Genomic DNA, 21,515 nt, shown 5'->3' with positions numbered 1-21,515 from the left:
AACCCTCAGGAAGCCTACTCTGCCAATGTTTATTGTTAATGTTAGTTTTCCTCATATCCCTCCCTCTGGCCACTAGCAAAATTATTCTACATTTTTAAACCCTTCTTAAGAGTTTGAAGTCTCAGAAGTGATAGAAGCAGCTTTTATTCCTCCTCGGCTTTTTCTTCATTGCCCGTAGATATTGTACAGCTGTTGCATGTCTATGCTATTCTTTCCTTCCAGATGCTCTCTTATCCTGATCTGGGTAAGTTACCTCCAGAAAGTACACAGTAGCCATGGAAACAAAACTTTAATGTACATTCAGAAGCCCAAGCCCGGGCAAAGATGTCGTATATGGTAATAGAAGCAGCAGCAAGCAGGAAAGCACCTGATGTGGCACCAGGGACCACCCTCCCCCCAGCACTGGTTGACACTTGGGCTCAGCCCTGAAGTTAGGCAGAGCATAACAAAGCGTATTTAAGTAAAAGAGAGGAAAAGAGAATATTCTTTTAAAAACCACACATTTATTTATTCCAGTGATTATGTTACAGTAGAGACAGCTGCAGAAAGGAGAGAAGGTTGAAAACTGAGTCAGAAGAGATTACTTACTCAGAGAAAACTCATTTTAAACCTAGCTGTATTGCAAGTGACCTTGCCATTACCATTCCCATCTTTACTGTGTGTCCTGCCTGATACTCTAATCCCAAAGAATCACAACAGATTCAGAGATCAGAAGCAAAATGAATCTGTACTCATCTTCTACATCCCGTGCAGGGAATTTTTTGCTTCATTTTAACATTAAAGTTGTAAGTAGACATGCTCAGGCAGGTCTAATTAGAACTTCCAAGATGTTACTACCCTCAGCATGTTTTCACTACTTCTTAGCTGGAGTTTAGTCCCAGTATTGTCCTACTGGGATGCTATAATAAATCATGAGAGTGCTTCCAGTCAGTGCTTTGCGCAAAACCAGCCAGGTTAAATCTTTAACCTAATCCAGGATATCTGCACTGAAGGTGGCTCAGAAAGCTCACATAACTAATTACAGCATTTCAACTAAAAAGCAGCAATAAAAGGGTGGCAACTTCTTACAGTATGTTGAAAAAATTCAGCAGGGCACATGTTCTTATACCCTAGGGAACATACGTAGTTCTTTCTCCAGGCATTTGTAAAGGCTCAGACCATTAGACTACTTCACTATTTCACTTTTGGGTTACATGCATAGGAATCTTATGCCTGCTTATTTTTCTCTGTTTTTCACTTAAAACCATGACATTTAGTTGCATCCTTTTGCAATGCAATGCAAACAAAAGGATGCCCCTTTCAAAGGGATTTTTCCTAGCAAAAATCCACCACTGAAGATCTCACCTCATACTCCTCTTTAAATCCATAGCTGTCAGAGGTCTTCATCAGGTTAATATGCTGCAGGAGATCAGCCACCCTGATGGCAGGGTGCAGCTGCCCAGTCTGGTATGGGGATTCTGTGCCTTCGCAGAGGTAACGAGGGACATCCAGGAGCCGGCTGGACTCTGCTGTTGCACTGTGGTTTTCATCTGTATTCACAAGAAATCAATGCGTTAGGTACCTGCAGAGCAATAACACCTGCTGCTACACATATCACCATCTATTTTCAACGTCTTCCTTCAAAAACATGTCTAATTTCTGAGAATGCAGAGCACTTACTCTCAAGCACATAAACACTGTGAAGTACATAAAGGAATTTAACTGCAAACACATACAAAAGTTTGCAATCCTTCATCCCGCAATAAAGATGTCTGAAGGGCATTTTATTTGAAGCTACAAAACTTTATGACGTTAATGTACATGGGAACTCCAGCCTCTATCACCTAAAGTAACTCTTTTAATAGCTAATATGTATCAACAGCAATACTACACCTTAAACAATAAATTAGAATAACTCTGTAGTGGTATCAGCACATCATTTGTCTGAAGCCAACAAACAGTAAATTGAGATCCCAGTAAAAAAGAGAAGCAATTGCGTTACTGCTTCAGAACACCACCTCCATTTAGGAAGACGAATCAGCACTTCAGAGTGGTCATTTTAACCCAGGTATTTTAGTAGAGAAATGAAAATGTTGAGTGTGCTGATTTCAGCTGCAGTTTTTGCTCTGTATAAACAAAGAAGTATCTACTAATGCCCTATGCTACACCAATCCTGTTATCAAAACCAAATGTCAAAACGGCATGAAGTGATTACATTTTGTCAATCCTTTCTGTGAAACAGTGTTTGTTTGTGGTTTTTTTTGGTTGGTTTTTTTTTTTTTTTTGGGGGGGGGTGGGGGTGTTGTTTGTTTGTTTAAATTAGCAATCAGCAGTTCAAATGAACTTAAAGAGATAAAAAAAAAATCTAATTGAAGCCTTTTTGGAAAGTACCTACTGAAATTAGAATTGGATAGCTGACCCCTCCTACACTTCTTTGAAATCAGTCTACCGTCTTCCTTGCAAAGGATTCAGATTAGGAAGTAAAACACTCTAGGAAAAAAATGAACACCTCAAGGGTTGTGTTTTCTACAGTTCGCCAAATGCAAACCCCATTAATGCTTTCTGAAATGAGATCTCCTAGTAAAGACTAGGAGTAAAGACTCTTTAAGCTGTCACACAAGTTGCTAATTTCAGTACATGCATGCCTCACTAAACTGCTTAATAATGTGAGTGGCATGCAGCAGTCACTTTTTATTGTAGTGTAACCCATATTAAAACATACACATTCTAAACTACTTCAGGATTTGCAGTTCTCCCCATTCCTCGCAGAATACTTACCAGTAATAGGCACTTTAACCCATTGAAGCAGCAAAAAACAGTGAGTGAACAGAACATAAGAAATTTATTTCAGGACTATATTAGAAAATGACTAAAAAAAATGTCATTAAAAATTGTTAAAGCTTCACAATAGGTAACAATGAAAGCCATTTTAAAAATATAAGGGCCACATTATTATGCCATCACTGAAATGACAGGGAGTTGAGAAAAACAAAATTGTCATACTAACTTAGTGCTAATGTACACAGAATGGAAAGTAGCATTAATAACCTATACAGGAAGAAAAAGGAACCTGGTACAGCTACAAATAAGAGCTTCATATAAATAACATGTTCTACAATGTAGTGCCCATAAAATTTTGTTCATCTCTAAATAAAACAGAGGAAAACTGTTTGGTGATGCTGGGCCAAGTGAGAGCTATGTGGAGATAGAGTAGGCTGAATGGTCTAGTTCCAATGGAACAAGATTGCAGGTGGGTACCCAACCCCTTCTCTGTGGTGTGTCCAAAAGCTCATCTACTTCTCTCCACTATTTCAGTCCATGCCATGAAAAATATTACTTCTTCCAACTAGCATTGTTCTGCTTATTCCAGGAGACTGTCATGCCCAAAACACCATTACCAGTAGATGGAAATGCAGACAGGAACTATTAAAATGTTCTTCAATTAATTCCTTGCCCTTGCTGTGCACAGCTGCCTGTATCTGCATCTGCCACAATGTAGTGGCAACACACTGACCTTTGGAATATGCTTATAGCCTGAATGAGCTATTAGGAATAGCTTGACAAGTATCACCAGATAGTATCTCTGTAGCTTGTAAGTGCCTGAAATGAAGCTAAAAGAGACAAGAAGATCTTAGAAGAACTTCAGGAAAACATCCATTTTTTATAAATCCATTGATTTACTTTCAGTAAGTATTCAGAATTACTGAGTCTAACCCTTTGCTCTTTCAGAGTCATCTATTCCACCACCCCTCATAAACTTCTTAAACCACCTGGTTAGGCTTCCTTGGACCCAAAGTGGAAGGCTCCAGCATCTAACTGCTCTGATGGTTATAAACTTTCTAAGACACTACTGTAGTCAAGAGAATGGCATTTGCAACATTATCAAAAGGAAATGGGCAGAATATGACTTGATAAATCTCTTACATGCTGAGTATACCCAGCCTGACAAAGACCAAAGACTACTCACAAATAGCAATTTGCTGTTGGTCTCAGAGGACGCTTTACATGAAGATCTGCAAAGACTCCTCCTGGGTATATTTTTATCAATATTTTTACCCACAGCTCGCACAGTGGGATAGAAAATGCCCTGACAGTACGGGCAGAGGGCACTGAGTGGTAAAGCCTCACACGCACTTCACAAGTACAGGATCAGATTTCAAAGTTATCATGATTATTTGGGAGACAATGCAAAACTCAACAAGGTGCATTAAACAGTGAATGCAACATACTGTATGTAGGAAAGGGAAGTCAAATACATAACTACAAAATGGAGTAATGGACTGAGTAATGATAACTGGGATTTTAGCGGGTAACTCAATACAAATCAGCAATATGAGTGCAATAAAAAGGACAAAATACAGTTCAGGTAGCAGGAACGCTACAAGTAGGGCATGGAGGTACCTATTCCATTCATCTCAGCATTGAAACAACTTCTAAGAACTGTATGTGATTTGGGGCACCACTATTTAAAAATTCAACCTATGAGTTGGAAAGTGTTTAGAGGAAAAGAATGATAACAAGTTTAGAAAATGTCAGCTACAAGACGCGAGTGAAAGAACTCAGTTAAACTCAACTAGAAGAGAGACAACTGAGGACACATAAGCCTTTTGATGGTTAAAAGACTGTTTTAAAAGGACAAGAGTGACTCAGTTCTCCATATTTTCTATGAGTGTCTCAAAAGCAAATGTCTCAATCCATAGCAAAGAAGATTTAGTCTAGATTAGTCTAGTTAGGAAAAACTAGGAGTGAGCAGTGCTAATACTCAGTCGTAACACCCACTTAGTAGTAATTAATATTCAGAAAATTGAGCTTTGGGTCCCCATTAACACTAATATGCATGTGAATTTTATTTTTACTTAGGAGAAGTAAGGCACTGGAACATACCACTGCAAGAACAGAATTCTCTTCACTATGAATTTTTAAAACACAATAGACAATCAACTGCCGGAAGAGTCCGCATTATACATATAATGTCTCATCTCAAAAAAAGAGGAGGGATTAAATTGCCTCAGGTCCCTTTAAGCTTTACTTCTAGGAATCTAATTTTCAGCTTTAGTTTATATTTATGTCCACTTCTTGATACTTGTCTTTTATCCTAAACCAACCTCAGCAACTGACTGAAACTCAGTACTGCACATTGTGTTTCTCAAACCAAGAACTCGGGCACAAATGATACTTTTATCTTTGTATTTATTTTTTTTTTTTTAAACCCCACCCAATACATGCATTTAGTGTAGATGCAACAGAAATAAGCAGCTTGGCCACTCCCAACATCGGTTCTTTTTAAAGTAGGCACAAGCTGAAAAACTTACTAGTTAAGGTCAATTGAAATATGTAATTAATATAGGTATATGGGAATATTTGTACAGAATTTACAAAGTTGTTTCTTCTTGGATATTATGGAATTTTTTCACTTTTCTATTTTTCTTTTAATTCTTGTTACTTCATTAGAAAATTGAGCTTTCTGTGTCAAATAATGCTAATAAGGATCTGAATTTTATTTTTATGTATCTCAACAGAGGTCTAGTTTCACATGTCAGTTCATTGGAACTCAGTTTGAACGCTCTAGGGAGAAAAGTTTTAGTATTTTCCATTTACCTATTTCCTTATTTACTCTTCAGTTAGCATGGACTAGGAAAAACTTCCTAATGAGAACATAAAATAATTTTTATTCTAAAAGCAGTGTCAGTTTAATTCTGAATTGATAAACTGAGTGTAGAGTTATTTCCTGACAACAGCATAGCTATCTCTTACATAAAAAAAAAAGCTGTTTCAACGTTCAGCCATGCAAGGAGATGAAACTCATGCAGGAATGGATAATGAAGGACTAGGGTCCTCACCTAACACAGCTGTCGGCACAAGTGGATCATTGGGCACTGTAGGAAAACAAAGCTCATGAAGAAATACATTACCCTCAATTTGTGTATTTTTATGAATAAAACCAATATACTTCACAATATAACCAAATGATAACTAAAACCCATTAATTTTGTTACAACAGAAAACAGAATGAATACACAGTTCCAGAAAGCATCCTGAATAAAAGAGGAATGAAAGGCAATGATTTTGGACTTCAGAAATGTAATGATAAAGGCAAAGAGATTCTTACTGAAATGAAATAAAGAATCCATTACATGCAATTTAGTTTATGAAAGGGCTCCTCTTTCACTATAGTTCGGTTGCTTCACAGTAAAGATTCACTTTCATAGAACCAACTCTTTATTTTTAAACCCATTCTCTCATGTACTTGAATAGCTCATCTCAAAAGAGAATGGTATTTCTTTAAAGTCTTCAGGTAATTAAAAAAATATACATATTTACAGTTAATAGCTTTTTTATGTGCAGTGCCAAAGATATTACTCTTAATGAGTAGAGCAAAATTACAGATATAGAGATGCAGATGTTCAAATGAAATTAATAGAATTAATAGAATTAAGTTATCACTAGAACTGTGCAGAGACAAATGTAGTTTTGGGCAGGAAATGGCAGAATCCAAAATTTGTTTTTGTTCCAACCTGGAACATAAATTTAAAATATCAACAGCTCTGTGACAAAACTGAGCTCCCGTTCTCAAGCAATCTGTCTAGAAGTTTGTTGCATAGCAGGAAACTCCGTAAGCTTGGAAGGTTCTTTGCTTCAGCACAGATGATGGTCAGGACTGAATCCTCCAACACCCAAAAAATCAGATACTGGAAAACAGTGATGCCATACTTCTTTGCCAACCAACTAGGACAGCTGTGGTGGCTGGGGCTCATGGGCTCTTGACATCACGTCAGGCTACTTGGAAAACTGTCCAAGTGCCTGGCAGCCAGGGCTCACTAATAGCCCTGTAGGTTCCTGATGGGTACTTTCCCTGGGATTCACCATAACTTAGTCCAAAACAAGCTGTCTTTGCAAACCTGCCTCCACAAATTTCAACACCAATAAGACATCAAACTTCGGAGAACTTTCAAATGACTCCAGCCAAAACTGTGGAGAAAAACTCACCGGCTGATATTAAACTCCTATTTATAATTGGTTACGAGACACTTAAAATGTTAGCGCACCACAGTTTGGTAAGCTTCAATAAACTGAGCAATAAATCCTCCTCCAAAATCCATTTCCCTTATAACAATCAGGAAAGAACTTAAGAGCCTTAAGGGGTTTATTCTGCTCAAGCATGGTAAGCAGTATTGGGAGGCAAGAGAAGGGAGATGGAGTGCCATTCCCAAAAGATGGCAATTCAGAAGCGGCTCAAGCTGCCCAGATCTGTTTGAAGCCAAGCCACAAGGCCATGTGGCTCTGAGAAGGTCAGCTTCCCGCCAGCTCCATGGCAGAACTGTGTCCCTTTGTTAAATCAAAACACACTAGTTTTGAGATATTTAGAGTCTGCCAGTGGAGTATCTTGTCTTTGTGCAAGGCACAGTGCAGATGCTAGCAGGCAAGCATACTGGACAGTGCTAGTTATAATTCAGACACTTAACAGTCAGCAATCCAAACTGCCAAACTTTGTAAAAACCAGACAGTTGGAAAATCTACAAAAAAGGGATACAAATATAGAGCAAATTTGCAGATACATTAACAAGCTTGTTCCTAAACTTCACAAACAGCAATGAAAATTGTCAATGTTTCCTTCTGTTATAACATTCTTACTGCCAAAAGAAAGAAATTAATTTGGACTTCATATTATTATTCATTGCAGACATGGTGTTATGTTGTAATATTTCACATGTTGGTATTAAAAATCCTCATGATGGAAAACTCAATTTCAGATTTTAATTGAGATACTCTAGAGGTGTAATATTTTCCCTAGGACATGTATCAATGCATACTGAAGTACATGTAAACATTTAAATAATTGGTCACATACCAATAAGGATAACATAAGAACATCTCTACTCAACCTGTGGGTTTACCAGTGTTTCTAGAAAACCTGGAGCTTACAATAATTTTCCTTAAAGAGTATAATTGTTTTCCATGTTTCCAAATTCACCTGCACTCCAGAAAATCTGCCACTGTCATACTTACATCTGGGGCTGAAGTTATGAGAGTCCATAAATGTGATTGAAAGGGGATCCTCTGCATGCAGGGTGCTCTGGTCAGCGTAACTCCGATCCATTGCATTCACCATGTGTGTCATCTCCTGGCGGGTGGTCCCCATGGCATCCTTGCGCTTCTTTGCAAGTTTGCTGCCCAGCCAAAAAAAAACAAACACCCAAACCACCTTAATATTTGATGAACATTGATGTCTACAGTAATCATTATCTACAATCCTGAGTGACTGAAAAATTTGGCTGATTTTCCTGTGTACAACTTTTCCAGAGTGAAATTGATAAAACTCCGCACCCTGCTATGAAAAAGTCACAATTGTGTGTTTTCTGTACATACACAAATGCTGTAATAGAAGTGCTAGCTTCTGTACCCTGGTGATATTTTTTTTTCCTGCAGTGTAATTACACTAATATAAACAAATTACAGAATATAATTACATTTTAACTGAAATGATAAATAACAAGCATCTGCGCATGCAGTTTTATCAACCATCTCCATTTAAATCATGTTTTGATTTCATAAATGGATAATTCATTCCCCTTGCTTGCCTTGTTAGGAAGAAATTATTTAACCTTCTGAATTACTTTGTTAGGCAAAACCTCTATGAAATAACAAAAGAAACATAATTATTTAATACGGATTCATATTACCTTTTATGTTAAAAGTTGTTCTTCCCATTCAGTACACAAGATACAACATGATACCATACTTTGTTCCCGACACTAAACTTTGGTTCTTTAAAAAATGAACACACACCTCCTCACTACTCCATCCTTGCATGCAGTTGGGAACATCTTAAATTTTGACATTAACAGTCTTACACTCTGAATGTATCACAGTTAAACAGCAACCTAATCTGTATGACTAAATCCCCAAATTAACAGCCAATGCCCTTAAAGTGCACGCTTCAGAAATATATCTTTATGCTTTCCTTTTGACAAAGAACTTGAAGTGATTTTCACTGTCTCCAAAAGTCAGACGGAAGCAGATAATATATTTTAATTATCAGTTAAAGTCTACTCCTCTTAAAGCATATATCTCAAGTAATAAGAAGTATGCAGAGCAGCATGAAGTGCACCTTGGTTCTGCAGGAACCTCTGACATATATTAGACTGTTCTGAAATCTCCTTGTTTTCATCTGAAGTTGTGACTGCAATATAGTCGGTAGCCAACCTGCTTATTTGGATAAATCTGACACCAAGTGGGAGAGGCACAATCATCATTGAAAATACCGGGTTCTTGAAAATGTATGTTTAAACCATAGCTTAGCTTCACAAGCTTTTTCTGCATAAAATATCATCAAATGTCCTGTTAACTCTTTAGACAGTTTTTATCTTACGTTTTTCTGACTAAACAGACTGCTTGTTCTTCCTCTATTCTCCAATAACTTTTGATATTCTGTACTGCATTCTAATAGTAGATAAGAGGAATATTAGTGTAAATTACCCATCCATTTACCTGTTAAGTCTTGGGAACATCTACCAGAAAAGACCTACACCACTCTCTAGGGCAGGAACACTTCATGTTGTTTCATATTTAAGAAAATGTTAGAGGACTGTTTCTTAATAGTCTTGGCTCACAGTAAGGGACCACAAAGTTGGATATAGAGGGACAAAGCACTTTGGAAAATAACAAAGATTCTTTCACCAGACTCATCTCCTTATGTTGTTGTCCTGTCTACTGTCCACTCCACCCCCCACTTCCCCCCCCTCCCCATTTACAAATTGATTAGTTGGAAAATTACTACTCAATAATGCCCTCACTACAAAAATCCCAAAGGTGGTCTCTATAACTATCTTTTTTTTTTATCAAACCCTTGTGGTATGCATGAGGGTTCTGTGTGTATCAGCTGTTCAGTAAGAACTGAAAAAAAACCAACAGTGACAGTGGGATGCCCTCACTAAAATGCTTTATTTTATAAACTTACTCCAAAGATTACTTAAGAAAAGCTGGTTTAAAACAATACTCTGGTCAAACAAATGAAGACCATCAGAACTTCCAGAAGTGAAACTGCTTGAGCTTTATAACTCGTTCCCAATACTATCAAAGCTTTCACAAAACCGGCATTGCTAGTTCAAACTGGTTTTTTAAGTTTCAAAGCCTTTCAGTCACTATACTTCAAAGTATTTCAGTCTCTATACACTAAAGATCACCTTTTTCTAGCCACCTCAGAAATGGAACAAAAGACTATTACATCTCATCTCTTGACTATATTAAGCCTTACTTTGAAGCATCAATTTGTAATCGAACTTGCTAGCTATGCTAAATAGATCAACAGCTATTAAGACTTTCAAGCGATTAGCTTATTACAGTAGCTAGTTTCTTATGCTCTGCTTCAACTCCTAAAAGGGCCCATTGTGCTGTAGCACCGCAACCCAAAGCTGCTGCGAAATGGGAGGACAGCTTTATTGTTCAACAGCACCAGGCTCCCTCGGGGTTTGACTTCTTTTTCCTTTCCTCACTCAGCCAAAGGCACATACAATCTATGCTTCATGATAGTTAAGCAAATGGTTAGGTTAAAGTACTCGAGGCTGACAGAAAGCTTAAATGATTCTCATTATCTGCTAAAGGATCCAGTTGGGTGAACCTGTGCAGGTGGGTGTTTCAGTGGGAGCTGGAGGGGAAAAGTGCTCCATCATAGGATGAAACCGTGCGGTTAATTATCTTGAGCTGAAGCAAATTTAACAAGGAAATTATAATTTATCACAATAAGCTGGAGAATGGCAGATAGCTAAGCCAGCTTAGCTTTTTTTTTTAAAATATTTTATTTTAAGTTTGTTTAAAGAAGTCAACTAATCTGCTTAAAAATGTGGAAAAGCATCATCAGACACCACCAGTTCATCAAGGCACTTGAGTACACTCTTAGATCCCCTCTGAAGTCAAGGGCTTTATGCATTTATTTAAAATTAAGAACGTGTGTAACTCCTTTGCTCAAGCACAGCCAAAACTGCTGCAGACCTCACAAAAACTCACTTGGTCAAGATGTATAAAAAAAAGTCAGTTTTGCTCGTGCAAACCAATGTCATAAAGATCCACACTTTAAAATGTATATGCAAAGCACCTCACAAACAACAAATGCAGACCACTTCACAAAAAATATTTCTCTGAATAAAAAAAAAGGTTGGTAGTGCAGAGGCAGATGGGTTGCTCTGTCACTTGTAGGGCACAGACCTATTTTTTAAAGGTTTGGCATCTGTCTACGATCCGCGTAGGAGAAGTAGTGCATAGGATCACTCCTGAGCTGATATGTTAGGAAAGAACAATTTGTGATTTACGAGCACAGTTCCCTAGCCAGGAAATGGGAAAAGAGTTTTTTTCTGTAGTGTGATGTGTCACTGTGAATCATAACGCAAATAAATTATGATTACAATAAAGTAAAATGATAGTTATGGGAAGAACTGTAGCAAAAAGCAAAAGTCTCAATATACAGTTAGAAATACAATATCCCTTTAAAAAAAAACAGGGTAAGAATAACATGAACAATGATACAAGCAATTTTTCAAGCCTGAGGATAAAGAAAAGTATCAATAAAAGTTCAGGAAAATTATAGAGACTGTTTTTTCTTTTTTAAAAAGGGATACTGCATCTTTAAAACATGTAAAATAGTAAGTCACCCATATTCTACTTACAGATAGTAGGAGTAAGAATAGTAGCTCCTCCTGGCAAGCAAATCACAGACAGTGGAAAAAGAGAAGCAATGGTGAATGAAAAGCGTGACTCTGTCACATTCAATAAAGCAGAGAAATGTGCATTTAAAAAAAAAAAAAATTGAAAAAATTATGTTTCTTTGGTTAGCATTTCAACTTGCTCATGCACAAACTAGCCTTACTTTGCCATGCAATTAAAAAAAAATACACTAGCATATAAAAATGATTTGTTTTTTAGAAAGATCACTTGAGAAAATTACATGCTGAGATTTCATTTATTGCAAAAAATTTTGAAAATTAAATGGATTGTGTATTTTCAACATGCACTTCAGCATAATATAGTGATTACCACCTAGATGTCATGACAAATGAACAGCTGTGTACAAATCTTGTGCAGTAAATAGGCTTTTTACTTTTCAGTTACAAAAACTAAAGATTCCATTAATAAATACGTTTAATCAGGAAACAAATTTTAGGTCATTCATTTTAACATCTTTATCGGTACACAGGTGTATACATATATGTTTGTATGTGTACTATGTGTAGCTATATGAGTACACACATTTTAAAGAATGCACATTTACAACAGATATGTGTGTACTGACATATATACCACACATTTCCTGAATGCAAACATATGCTTTCTATTTTAAAATCTTACAATTGGAAATGCTGATGTAGTCATGCTAAGCATTAAAAACATGGAACGTAAACAAATGGAAGGAAATGAAGGACATTTGGCAATAGTCCAACAATGACTTTGAAAATAAAAATGGCATTGCTTGTTAAAGATGCAGTATCCCTTTTCTTAGCTGGTTTGATTACTCCAGTAAAACTCTGTAAGAGCTGTTAAGAGCTTCATTTGGGAAAACTTCAAACCAATTTGTACAAAATGATCAGGCAAAGCCTAAAACATCTCAAGCTCATGAACAAAACTGCTTAGCACTCCATTTTTCAATAAAATGTAATGTTGGCATTTAATCAGTTTGAGATAGTGATGGCTGTGCATACGTTTTAATAAACCAATGAAAATGCGGAAACCATTGTTTTATCGACTTTTCCATGTAATAAGCTGTGGTCAATTCAGATACCAAAAGGGATACTACATAATGGATCACTAAATATGTACACTACAGAAGATGATTCAAACGGATCGGTTTTCAGTCCCACCACAACTAAGTGAAGTGTGCTTATGTATGTGTGAATGTGTCAGGGTTTTTACAGCTGTTCCTGGCTTTGTGACATGAATTGCCCTGATTCACTAGATGGACTGAATTAACTCGGGTATACAAAGGTTTTCTACGCTTTTTGTAAGAGACCTTGACTAAACCTGATATTAAAAAAAACAAACTTGCCCACTTCCCCTAAGTGGAGGGAGGTGAGGAAGGGAGAATGGCACACCTATAACATACGCAATAGACAACCAATTAAACTATCATGATGAAAAATTGCCAAACATTAAAGATTCATTAAACAGGTTAATTTCTGACCTATTTTGAATATAAAATAGTACAGGAGTTTAGAAATGTTATCTGCTTTAGAATGGTGATCAAGTATCATTCCTAAGAGGGTACTGCCTTCACAGGTTCAGGAGGGAAGGGGGAAAAAGGGGAAATTTTAAAATATCATTTCATGGACGTCATTAACTTACTTACATCAAACAATTCAATAGTGAAAGTACGAGTATAAAGGACTCTGAATGCAAGAGGTAAAAAGGATAGGAAAAATGAACACATTGAATTTAAAGCTTTTGTTGTTGTTGTTGCCTGCAAAACTAGTCAATCCCATCTGGAAGTGACCGACATTACGTAGTGGTAGACAGTCTCTCTCTCACACACACATACGTGCACACACACAGAGTCTTCTATTAAAAATAACGGGACCACTGCAACACGCACTGAGAAGATGGTACTTCCCAGCACATATCTTGCAATAAAGCTATAAAATAGAGATTTCTTCCTAAAAGCTGAAAACCATTTTTTTTGTTGTTTTTCAAAAATTGTGTAAATAAAGAAAATTGTCTGACTGTATGTCTTTTTTGTATATGATGAGTTGGACCTTTTGCATATGTGTTAATTCTCAATCACAGAGGTAAACAACAGAGAAAAGTAAAAGCACTTTTGGGAAAAATCACATATGTAGCTAACTAACACAGAACACTATAAGCATACCTAATGTTTCTAATGCAGACGTTTCTCCTCCAAGTTATATATCTCCAGGAATAATTGTAAAGAGGCAATAAATTAAAAAAATCTAATGCAAACCAGTAATTATAACATATAGAATGATCTTAGGCACAATTCTAATTTTTTTTTTTAATCTTTAAAAATACTAGCGAGCTGCGTTTCAGAGGAACATTTGCAACATTTACAAATACACTTTTCATTAAGACTTCTGCAAAAGGCAAGGGAACGCAATGCACACACCACTGGAAGACAAAGATCTCATTCTACCCAAGAGAAAGCAGCTTGTGCTCTGTGAAGGGGACCCGTCAGGGAGGGGAGGGCACAGAAAGAGACGAATTGGTTTCAGTGCTATAACTACGGATTTATGGAGCCATATGATGAACTTTCATGCCAGGTTAAAAGAGTTGCAACCACTGAGAAGTCGAGACTTAAAAACTGAGCAATAGGGTAGCACAATTTACTATAGGTAGGAGCATTGGCATGCGGAGTTAGCATTGTACAACGCCAGAAGATGGCGATATTGCTTACTGTCTAAGAAAGCACTGAAAAAATTAAAATTCATTCAAATTAATACACTTCCAAACAATTTCATGCACTAAGGAGTCGCTAGATAATTTTACAGTGATGTGGTATGACTTTTAAGGAAAAACTCCAGGTTTACAAGAGCATAAATAGAGGTATAAAATTACATTATTTTGCAAGTTGGATAACATACAGATACAAATGACTTGTTAGAGCTGCATATAGAAAATCAAATTCATTAAATTGATTACAACATGAAAAGTGCCATAAGTTATTCTTTCTTGCTTTGCTTTAAAAAAAAAAACAAACAAAAAACAACCAAACAACTCCATGAATTTCAACACCACCCACTTTAATATTCTGTATATTCTTCCAACTGCAACTTAAAACTACTTGGAAATAAGTCAGTATGAGAAAATGTATTGCTACTGGAGCCCAAACACAAAGAAATCCTCTCTTTAAATCCATCATAAGAATCACAGCAAAACCAACATGAAACACAAAGAACTCATACAAAAACTGATGTAAGCTACCGGATCTGAAACTTTTATTTTTAAAGACCTGTAAAAAATACCCATTTAGTTATTGTTTGATATGGAGGGGAAAAAAAAAAAAAAAAAGAGGGATCAGCACAGATCATTTTCTTACCTTTTTTTGACGATCAATACAACAACAAGGAGAAGTAGGATGAATACCAGAATTCCAGCACTTATTCCTGCTATTTTCACCACTCGATCCGTTTGTTTAGCTGGATCTGGAATCACCTCAGGTTCTTCTGTTGCTGCTGCTAAACGAATCAAAAAAGAAATTGCTTAAATGTGTAAGCACTAGAGACAAGAATATCATAATTGGTGATAATTTCCAGATAATTTCCAAACACATGGGTGTTTTAATACAGTAGCCAGGATACAGATACATATATCATGTGTTTATACATGTACACATATGTATATAGACACACTATAAATTTCAATCTGTGCCATACATTTTCAACACCAAGTATATGACTACATATGTGTGTATACAGGTGCATATACATATATATAAAACTTCATGAACGCAGGTGTATATGCACCTGCATTTCCAAACAAGTTACTGTATTACAAAGCAGAAGACAAAGCAGATACTATCAACTAAATCACCATTACTTCCTTTAATGTTATTTTTTCACATACTAAATACCGAGTATTTAACACTGACTAGTGAAATTAACTCACAAACAGTAAATTAAACTCTCTTTTCCAAGCCACAGCCGGCACTCTAAACTTTAGTCCTTCTCTCCTTCACTCAGTTTCAGTCCACCCTTGTATATTAATTCACCTCACAGCATCTGGCCTGAGATTTGCATTCTACTGGGAATTTTGATTCTCCAAATAAGGTTATCCACAACGCCAAGCCTAAAGTCAGCAGTAGTTTTATTTCTGGTTATAGGCCCTGAAAAAAAAAAATAATTAAAAATTGCTGTTCTACACAGAGATGGAACCACTCCGCAACACAGCTGAGTGGGCTGAGGCCACAGGTTACAGCAGAGAGGAAAACAGAATATTTATGGAATATTTATGGAAACGCACAGCCGTTCAGTCTGCACCTCTCTGCATCACAGCCTGGTGTACAAAGGATCAGGAACATGGGGGTTTCCAGGCCTGGCAAAAACATCAGAAAATATAAATAGGTTTCAGCCGGGGGTAAAATCACATGAGTTGTTTACTTGTAAGACAGGAAACGGCTCTTCAGTTCTCTAGTTCTTACTTTCTAAGGCTGTGGCTTAGCATTTTGCCTTTCCCCTGCTCACAAGCATAGATGGGTACATGTGCTTGCTTTCCCTCTGACCCTTCTCCCCTCACTTTCCACCAGCATGCAGCACATGCCACTTAACCTCTCCCCCCTCACAGCAGCTGCATGTGGAGTAGCTACAAGATGTTGGTATCATCCTGCCTATGTCGTTACACAGAAAATGTCCTTTACTCTGAAACTAGGATGCTTCTGAACAGACCACCAAAAAAATGCAGAACAAAAACTGAGGTGAAGCCACACCATAGAAACACACTACTGATCCCCTGAAAACCTGTTCCATAGGCCTTTCAGAAAGCCAGTGTAGTCAGTACCAGCGGTAACTGGTATCTAATACATTCTGGTTTTAACTGTGTTACTCAGACTGTTTCTATTCAGGTTCCATATGCAGGAACCCATATCATCTTTTGAGGAAAGGATCATGCTACTGTTTAAAAATCACTCTTTATTACTTGTTTCTGTACCTCTCATCTCAGCAGTGTCTGAACCACTTACTAACAATTTACCCACAGAACAACCTTCTGAGTCAGGAACGTGCTCTCTTCCAGACACCCATGCAAGAGCTAGGCAGACAGTGAGAGATCAGGCAGTGCTTTAATCATAAAACTTAATCATCATCATAAGACTTCATCATCATAATCATCCCTCTCCACTAAGGCTTGAACTATCTGCTGAGAAATAGTAAATGCTTCCTCCTTTGTGTAAATATGTGCCTGCACACACACTTGCATACATAACATGCATGGATTCAATACTATATATATTATTATTATTTTTAATTATTATTATGTGTGTTGTTAAAATGTCTAGGGGTAAGCGTCAGGATCAGGTAAGTGGTGTGTGCATGTGTAGTTGCATACACACCACACATTCACACATAAGCCACAATTAATGTAAAGATACACATATGACACTAACAAAGGAAATGAGGGGGATGACTTTTGAGATGGAACTGGAAGAAGAAGGTGTTTGAGATTCCTAATGCTTAAAAAATGAATCAACTCCCAGTCTACTATTAGCTGGGCTGGATGTGACAAATACGAATGAACATTTGATGAGCAGTAAAGCCAAAAGGCCAATCAGTCAAGTCAAAAGACCAGTCGAAGCTAAAATATAAATGGCTTTATATGCCAATGGGAAAAAAACCTCACATTTGCTACATGGGGTACTGAGAAAAAGCAAGGACAAGGAAGGGTGGAGAGGGGAACATGCAGGAGTGGGATAGTCACTGTGTGGAATCACCATGAGTACAATGTGAGCACAGTTGGGTAGCTCTGACCTAGCAAAGGTAAGAACTGCTCAAGCTGCAAAATAACTAAGGCTCAAGCAAGAGATTTAGTTGAGTGGATGGAGATTTAAGGCCAGGTCTTTGAGAGACTTCAAAATACAAATCACAAGGATTGGATGTGACCTGAAGATGCGCTTCAAAAGTTGAAAACTCAAAAATACATCCAAAAGTACAGCCTTTGAGCCTTGATCAGGACGGTGGTATTTTCACAGGAGCATTAGTGAGAGATGGGAGCAGAAAGGAAAGAATGAGAGACCTGTCTCTCACTTCCCGGGAGAAAAATAGGACCCTACTACTTGATAGAGCAAGCTGCAATGCAAGTGCTTCTCAGAGTCGTGTTTAAAATTATTGCTTGGCTACTCACAATCTTATTTCATTCAGAAAAGTTACTTTAGAGGAACAACTATACACTTCTCAGAAAATCTGAAGGAAAGGTTACTGAGGGAGTTATTCACCTAACTTAGGCACTGGTGCTTTATCATGTATTCTGTGAGAAATTATTGAGTTTGCATTACCAGTAACTGTTCAAAATGCAGCGCTCTGACCAAGTTTTTAGAACAACGGTGAAAAGACAGGAGGATATAACCTGCTTGTCCATTTTTGCTCGGTTCCTTACAAGAGACAGTAACTCATTCTATGAACTTTAACGTTGCTTATGAGATAAAGCTGGTGCCCACTAGAAACATACCATAGAGTCCTAAATTAGTGGAGAAAAATTATATTGAGTAGTCATAGACTAAGCAAGTGCATAACCAGTAGTTGAGCCTCCTATATCTGAAATGCTAAACTCTATGGGCAAAACACTACCACTCTCCCTACTAGCAACAGAAAAATTGTTGTTGACTTAAATGAAGCCAGGATTATTGTATGTATGTTTCCAGCAACCGATAATATATGCATTCTCTAGACTAAATGTTACATATGGGGACTATACAACAGCAATTACAGGTATAAATCACACTGTAATCTATTATTTATGTATATGTGCACTGTATGCAATAAAGTATATTATCTTGAGGAAGCCATTGAATGTAGCACAGAACCATTTAACAAAACTTATGAATTTGAAAGTATCTGATATTACTTGTGTTTTAATTTTGATAGTTCAAAGTGTATTGTAGTATGCAGGTGTGAGCTTACACATACATGATGAAAGAACAAAACCACAGAAACCTTGAACCTATGGGTTAAACTTATGTGCGTAAACCAGTGTCTCCTGGTTGCTGATTGCACAAGGACTGCAGTAGCAAGCAAAATTCTGCTTACTCTGAGAATATGCCTTTTCTATCCTCTAGACTACAAGATTGTCAGGATGTTTCTTTCTCTGAATTGGTTCTTCTATAGGCTGAACTGCTGGTTTTGCCAAAGCTAGCAACTCAACTAACCAAGGCTTCAGCAATGGCAAACCTTTCCTAACCAGCCTAGTGGCCTTCTATGATGGAGTGACTACATCAGCGGACAAAGGAAGACCTTCTGATGTAATCTGCCTTGACTTCTCTAAGTCTTTGACATGGTCCCCCTCAATATCCTTTTCTCTAAATTGGAGAGCTACAGTAATTAAAAAAGTAAAAGGTAATTTACTGATTTGAAGAACCACCTTGTGTGGTAACAGAATGATGATCGTATGAAAATGGACTCTGTTGGCTGTTCATTCCTCTGGCCAGTTCTTACTCTAATAGATGTTCAATTAAGTGTTAATTTTTACAATATCCATGCATATTACTATGTTTTTCACAATTTGTTCCTGTAAGTCTAAGAGATAATTCTACAGTTTTCAACCAGTGCAAACCAATTTTGCATAAAATTTGCAAGAAGAGTTTCTCATCTGAAACTGAGAGTTAACTACATTTTTTACCCCCATAAAAACAGCTGCATACACAGAAGATTTATGAGCTAGATTTGTAGGAGAACACTGGATTTAGCAACTTATCCACTCCCCTTTCTTCTGAACTAATGAGCAGTAACAGCAATCATATTCCACAGTCCCATTCACAAAGTTCATAAAACAACTCAATCCAGTGATTCTGGCTCTGCACATTGCCAGTAACAGGTACCATATATAAACTTGTTTTCCTTGTTTTCATAGAAACTAAAGGACAATATTCAACCAGTTGACTTCTATGATCAATAGCATGAAGTTCAGCTGTGAACAGCTCTAAATTAGGCTAGGATTGCTAACACTCTCAGGGACAGTAATAACCTAAACAGTTAGTGAGGTAGATTCCATCTTATTCTCACAGTTTCCTGATGTACTTAATTCCTCTTTTTTATTATTGTTTTTAATCAAATACACCTAAAAATCCAACACCCACTTCTAATTTGAGTGTATGCATAGTATTCATACTTAATTCTTAACAGACTGTGGCATAAGGAATCCAGTAGTGGCACATACTGCTTTCCTGTCTTCTTCCTTCTGTGGTTCAGAATTTACACACAACCTTGCAAAATTGTCAGAGAATTTATGAGATTCAGCACAAAATTTATTCACCTATACTTTCCTAAGGAGATGGTGTTGGAATCAAGATAATCACATTCTACTTGCTCATCCAAACAAAATTCTTCAAGCAGAAGATTCTGATAGGATTTCACAGGGCTGCTTGTATGGTACCACTTAGAGAACAGCCAGCCTTCTAAAACACAGCTTTTAGATCAGAAGTCCTGAACACGATATTATACGTAACCTTCTCACCACACCATTTGACTCTCTTAACATTCACAGCATTTTATGCTGGGTTTCCTTTGTGTGAGCAAGGGAAGAAGCTGTTTTATGCATGATTAAAGCTGCTATTTTATTATACTGCATTTTCTTTGAACGTTAATTTCTGTTTATGGCAAATCTTTGAATTCTCACAAACTGATGTTATTGCTGCATAGCTTGATATTCAAAATAGCTCTGCTCAAGATAATCTGTTCTGCACCTTTGTTATGTGGCATTCAAAAACTTTTAATTAAAACCTGGAATGATGTCTGAATGAGCTAAGCAAAGTAACATCAGGATAACATCAAATGAAACTGGAGTTCCAGCCAGCTCTGGAGATATGTCAGTCTACCACCTGAGAAAAGGGCTCTTTGAGAAACTAAGCAAGATTCTCTGATGAATATTTTCTTTTAGACTGGTCTGCCCTGTGTTTTAATCATCTACCCAGAAAGACCATTCCATCTCCATCAGTTTTGTTACTGCTTTGCTAGAATGATAATCATTGTGCAATTAAGGAAATTTTTAGAAGTCTGAAAGTTAATTAATTCAAGTTCAGAGAGAGAAGATCCGTAACCCCTTTTAGCTTAATTATGTTAAAAACCCCCAAATTCTCTGCTGATTCTATTTGATGAAAACACTTGAATGTGCTTTTGCAGGGATGGGGGAGAGGAGATGTGCAACTTGTTCCAGCAAGCAATGCACATGATTCATGAGGTCTTAGAGATGTCCGCATGTGAGTCACGTTGGTATGCTGCTGGCCTCTCTAAGATTTTCTTTTTGAGCTTGAAAGCTGGAGATACATTTACAGGGAAAGGAATCCCCACAATTCTCCCTTCTCTACATCTTCCAGAAGAGCTTCTTCTCTCGGAGTACAGCTTCTGGGAGATGAAGGCACGCCAGAAATTCACTAGAGTTTGGGTAATCTAAGCTGTTGCTTCCAAGACTCTAAATTACAGCTTTTTAGGGTAGCATTATTAAAAAGAAAACTTCTATTTGATTATGAACCAAAAACGTGATTGCCTGAGCTGTGCTTTGAAGTGTCAGGTGCATCCCTGTCGCCATGGTAACCAGGGTCCGCAGCTGCCCCAAGGAGCAGCATTTAACAGGCTCTGCTGGTGAAAAGCAGGCTGCCCGGCACCACCAGCCTCTTCTGCACACCCGTCCTAAAAGAGGAGGGTAGCGAGGTGATGCGTAGGTAAAATCTGCTGCCTCACTTTGTGTTGCAACATACTGCACCCATCTTTGTCCTCATGTGTGTCCCTCGCTGGAGGAAATGGGGAGGCATCACAGATACTACCAGCTATGCCTAACAGGGGGGGGTCCTCCATGCCCCAGAGCTTTGTGTTATTACAAGTTAAGCCCTTGTACGAAAA

At 37.4% G+C, this 21,515-nt stretch overlaps 1 protein-coding gene across 6 annotated transcripts in view; it reads right to left on the bottom strand.

Moving 5' to 3' along the window:
• PTPRK (protein tyrosine phosphatase receptor type K) overlaps nt 1-21,515 on the bottom strand; it is a 412,555-nt gene that overhangs the window by 22,374 nt on the left and 368,666 nt on the right. For 2 of the 6 annotated variants that reach the window (XM_055713989.1, XM_055713991.1), the window contains exons 14-17: nt 15,014-15,152; nt 7,987-8,147; nt 5,820-5,855; nt 1,345-1,529 (exon numbers count right to left, since the gene is read on the bottom strand). In XM_055713989.1, the coding sequence (XP_055569964.1) occupies nt 1,345-1,529; nt 5,820-5,855; nt 7,987-8,147; nt 15,014-15,152 (521 nt within the window). The remainder of the gene's footprint in view (nt 1-1,344; nt 1,530-5,819; nt 5,856-7,986; nt 8,148-15,013; nt 15,153-21,515) is intronic. The other 4 variants (XM_055713992.1, XM_055713993.1, XM_055713990.1 and 1 more) reach the window with 3 other exon arrangements.

Source organism: Falco cherrug, chromosome 6 (genome assembly GCF_023634085.1).
Source record: "Falco cherrug isolate bFalChe1 chromosome 6, bFalChe1.pri, whole genome shotgun sequence".
Lineage (NCBI taxonomy): Eukaryota > Metazoa > Chordata > Aves > Falconiformes > Falconidae > Falco > Falco cherrug.
The sequence above is the reverse complement of the archived record's forward strand: the minus strand, read 5'-3'. Positions and strand labels throughout refer to the sequence as shown.